Source organism: Pediculus humanus, genomic scaffold, assembly GCF_000006295.1.
Source record: "Pediculus humanus corporis 1103172107613 genomic scaffold, whole genome shotgun sequence".
Classification (NCBI taxonomy): Eukaryota; Metazoa; Arthropoda; class Insecta; order Psocodea; family Pediculidae; genus Pediculus; species Pediculus humanus.
In genome coordinates, this window is record NW_002987227.1 from 466454 (window position 1) to 470146 (window position 3693).

At 24.7% G+C, this 3693-nt stretch overlaps 2 protein-coding genes across 2 annotated transcripts; one reads left to right on the forward strand and one right to left on the reverse strand.

The window, feature by feature from the left end:
• Positions 1-11: 11 nt before the first annotated feature.
• Positions 12-1685, forward strand: Phum_PHUM245400 (uncharacterized protein; the record flags this gene model as incomplete). Its single annotated transcript, XM_002426228.1, has 6 exons — positions 12-96; positions 140-367; positions 454-606; positions 685-883; positions 966-1233; positions 1338-1685. 6 exons carry the CDS (start codon positions 12-14, stop codon positions 1683-1685), a joined length of 1281 nt encoding a protein of 426 aa, XP_002426273.1.
• A 243-nt stretch (positions 1686-1928) lies between these two features.
• On the reverse strand, positions 1929-2861 carry Phum_PHUM245410 (syntaxin-18, putative; the record flags this gene model as incomplete). The annotated part of the gene is made up of 2 exons (XM_002426229.1): positions 1929-2512; positions 2561-2861. 2 exons carry the CDS (start codon positions 2859-2861, stop codon positions 1929-1931), a joined length of 885 nt encoding a protein of 294 aa, XP_002426274.1.
• Positions 2862-3693: the final 832 nt, after the last annotated feature.

Below are 3693 nucleotides of genomic sequence, written 5' to 3' on the forward strand. Positions count from 1 at the left end.
TTATTATTTAAATGAATAAATGTAATAAATTTAGGGATTCTTTATTGCTGTCTGTGGGATTCGTGTGGATTCGATGCAAAAGATTGGAAAATAATAGTGAGACACATAAATTATCATTCTTATCATACAAGAATTAAAGCCATCGGATCGAGTATCATGAAAGAATTGAATCTTCCTCAATGTACTTTAGATTATGCTGGAAGAAATTTACTTCCGGTTATGGCTATAGAATCGAAATGTGAATGGAACGATTGCACTCATGAATCAAATAATTTTCAAAATTTTTTAAATCACGTTCAATGTCACGTTCACGTATTGCCAATGAGAGGATCATCAAAATCTAAAAAAATTGTTTGCGAATGGAGAGGTAAACATTTACTTAAATTTATATATATATATTTTTTTTTTGTTAAATTAAATTAACTACGTTCATTTTTTTTTTTCTTTTTCAAGATTGTAATAAAATTTTCAACGATTGCCATAAGTTAAGAGAGCACGTCAGAACTCACACTCAAGAAAAATTAGTTGGCTGCCCTGTTTGTGGGACTCAGTTTTCTAATAAAACTAAATTTTACGATCACTGTAAAAGGCAGATGATAAACAATGGTAAGAAAACTTTATCATTTTTTTTTTTTTTTACTATTTTCCTATTTTCTAATGTATTTTATTTTTATATTTTTTTAGAAAAAAAATTTAAATGTTCTCACTGTAGGAAAAATTTTGCGACGGAAAGAACGTTAAGGGATCACATAAGACTTCATATAAATTTATTTAAATGTCCCATGTGTGACATGACTTGTCCTTTTCAAAGTACTTTAGCTCTGCATATAAGGTATCGTCACTTGGATCTAAAACCTTTTTTGTGTAATTTTTGCGAACACAGGTTAGTATATATACAGCATTTAATTGTTTTGTATTCAATAAATAAGAAAAAATTTAATGTTGATTGTGTTTGTTTTTTCTAGGTCGAAAACGCAAAGAGATTTAGAAAATCATCAATTAACTCACTGCTCGGAAAATTTTTGGGTGTGCGAGCAAGAGGATTGCGATTATAGTTGCAGAAGCAAAAGCGTATTAAAAGAACATTATGCCAAAAATCATTCAAAAAATGACATTTTTCTTTATCACTGTCACATATGTTCAAATAAATATAAAAGAGGATCTCATTTAACTGTTCACCTTAAAAAAGAACACAGTTATAGATGGGCTTCTGGACATTCAAGATTTAAGTTTGTATATGCATATTTATAATATTGTAAAAAAAAAAAAAGTTAAAAGATTTTATCAATTGAATTTATCATATTTACTATTATATTAGAAATTTTTTTAATTTTTAGTATATCCGCGGCGATGACGGGATTTATAGACTGCAAACAGTTAGGTATGAAAGTATAGAAGTAACCAAAGAAATGATGAAAATTAAAAATAGCAAATTGGAATCTTTACCTCGTAAAAAATATACATGCATATTTGAAACGCCCGTAAGTTTGATTGTTAAAGAAGATGAAGATAATAATAAATTGGAAACAACTTCACAACTTTCTAACACAAAAACAATAACAAATTTTACAAGATTTGATGAAGAAGTTAATGATTTTTGTAAATTTGAAAATAGTTTGAAAAATTGTTTAGAATTAACAGACAGCCCTGTTAGACAAATTAAAAACAACAAAGAAAAAAATTAATTTTTTTAATTAAAAATTTAATTATTTAATTTATGACTTAAACAAAAATATTGCATTTAAAACATTACTGAAATTACTTAAGACAGAATTATTGGGAGGTAACGTTATTTAACCGAATGAACAATTTTTTTTCATTTGGAATATATTTTGGGTGAAATTTAGTAATTGACAACAATTTAAAAAAAGACAAAAATTAAAATTTTTTAAAAATGTTAATTTATTTTTTTCTAAATGTATTACGTACTAATCATTATACCAATCAAGAAATAGTAAAGAAAATGACATAACAAGTAAAAAAAATAAGACCCAAACTCTAAGACCGGCATTTCTTTGAATGGCCTGCCTGATTTGGTCATTTGCATCTTTTACATTTTCAGTGGTACCAACTATCATTGTAGAAATTAAATCCATATCTTTATCTTGTTGCAAAACTTTTTCTGAAAAAATTTCTTGCAGCTCAGCTATTTTTGTTACTTTTCTTTCTATTTGTTGTACTTCATCTGTCAAATTACTAAGTTCATTAAAAAGTTCATTATTTTCCTGTTCAAAAATTTGAAGTTCCTCAGTTGATAGTTTATTTTCTTTGGAAAGTAATGAATTTGTTTCATTATTATAATCAATTTTTTCTAAATTTGAATTGGGGTCTGGTGATGTTATTTGGTTATCACCTTTTACTGATTTATTCAAATCAATTCTATTTAAGTTTTTTAATTGCAAAGAGTGTTGAACTCGAATTGCTCTCAGTTCAGAATAAAATTTAAAAATTTCTTTTAAATATTGTTCCATAAGTAAAACTACAGTCTTTTGGTGCTCAAAAACTTGAGTACCTGTTTTATTTTTTTCTAATATTTCTTGACCAAGTTCTTTAATTATACTGGAACACATATTAATAACTTTTTGAGCACCTGCATCAATTTTGTCTCTTTCTGAATCTGACATTTCTGGAAGTCCGAGTAAATGATTTGAAAAATTTAAATAAGATCTTTGATGTTCTGTAAGAAATTCAAAAAGCTTTGTGATTTGCTGAATAACTTCTTTTGTTTTAACAGTAAACTCTTGTTTAGGTGGTTTTTCATATAAGATCCTGTTTCGATCATTATCTGCTACATGACCGAAAGCTCGATTTTTAGTTTTGATGGTTTTTACATAAGCCTTAAAAAGAAAAGTCATATCCATTTTTCTGAAATAATAAAAAATTTAATATCATTTAGTTTAGATTTTTAATAAAAAGATAAAAATAATATATTAATTTATCTTTGAATTCTTTACTAGTAATATTTATTAATCTGAAAACTTCTACTTTACTAAAGTTTTATACAGTATAAAATAGGTTTAGTTTTTAAAAACTTGATTAAATTCCACAATTTAATGTTTTTGAATTTGACTATCTTTATCTTTATATTTATTTTGGGAATAATTTGTTTTGCTTGAACATTTAAATATGGAACTAAATAAGTTTCAAAAAATTAATTAAATAAGTGATAAATTGAAAAATATTAAATAATATTATATTAGGTAATAAAATAGTATTAAATATTACAATTAAATTAAATTACTTAACTACATATTTCATTTTTTGTGAAAACTAAGTCCTCAAAAAACAAACGAAATACTACATAAAACACGTATAAAAATATGTTAAACTTACCTTCACTTAATAAATTATCACAACACAAATAATTAGAATGTTAAACTGTATTTTACTTTTATATATTAATATTTATAACACTAAATTTTAAAATATTTGATGTTAAGTTTCAGAACGCCGCGTATATGGTTATTGTTTTCTTTAAAAATTTTATAAGTCTAGATTTACATACGTATTAAACGTAATATTGATGATAAAAAAAAAAACCAATTGAACAAATTAACGCGAACTTAATTAAAACTATTTTTTAGCCTCATAAACAAAATTAACAAAAAAAAAAGACAGAGTTTTTAAAAGTAAAATAAACTTAAAGTTTTGTTACCTTGATTTGTAGATCTTAATAATCAATAAAACAATTAT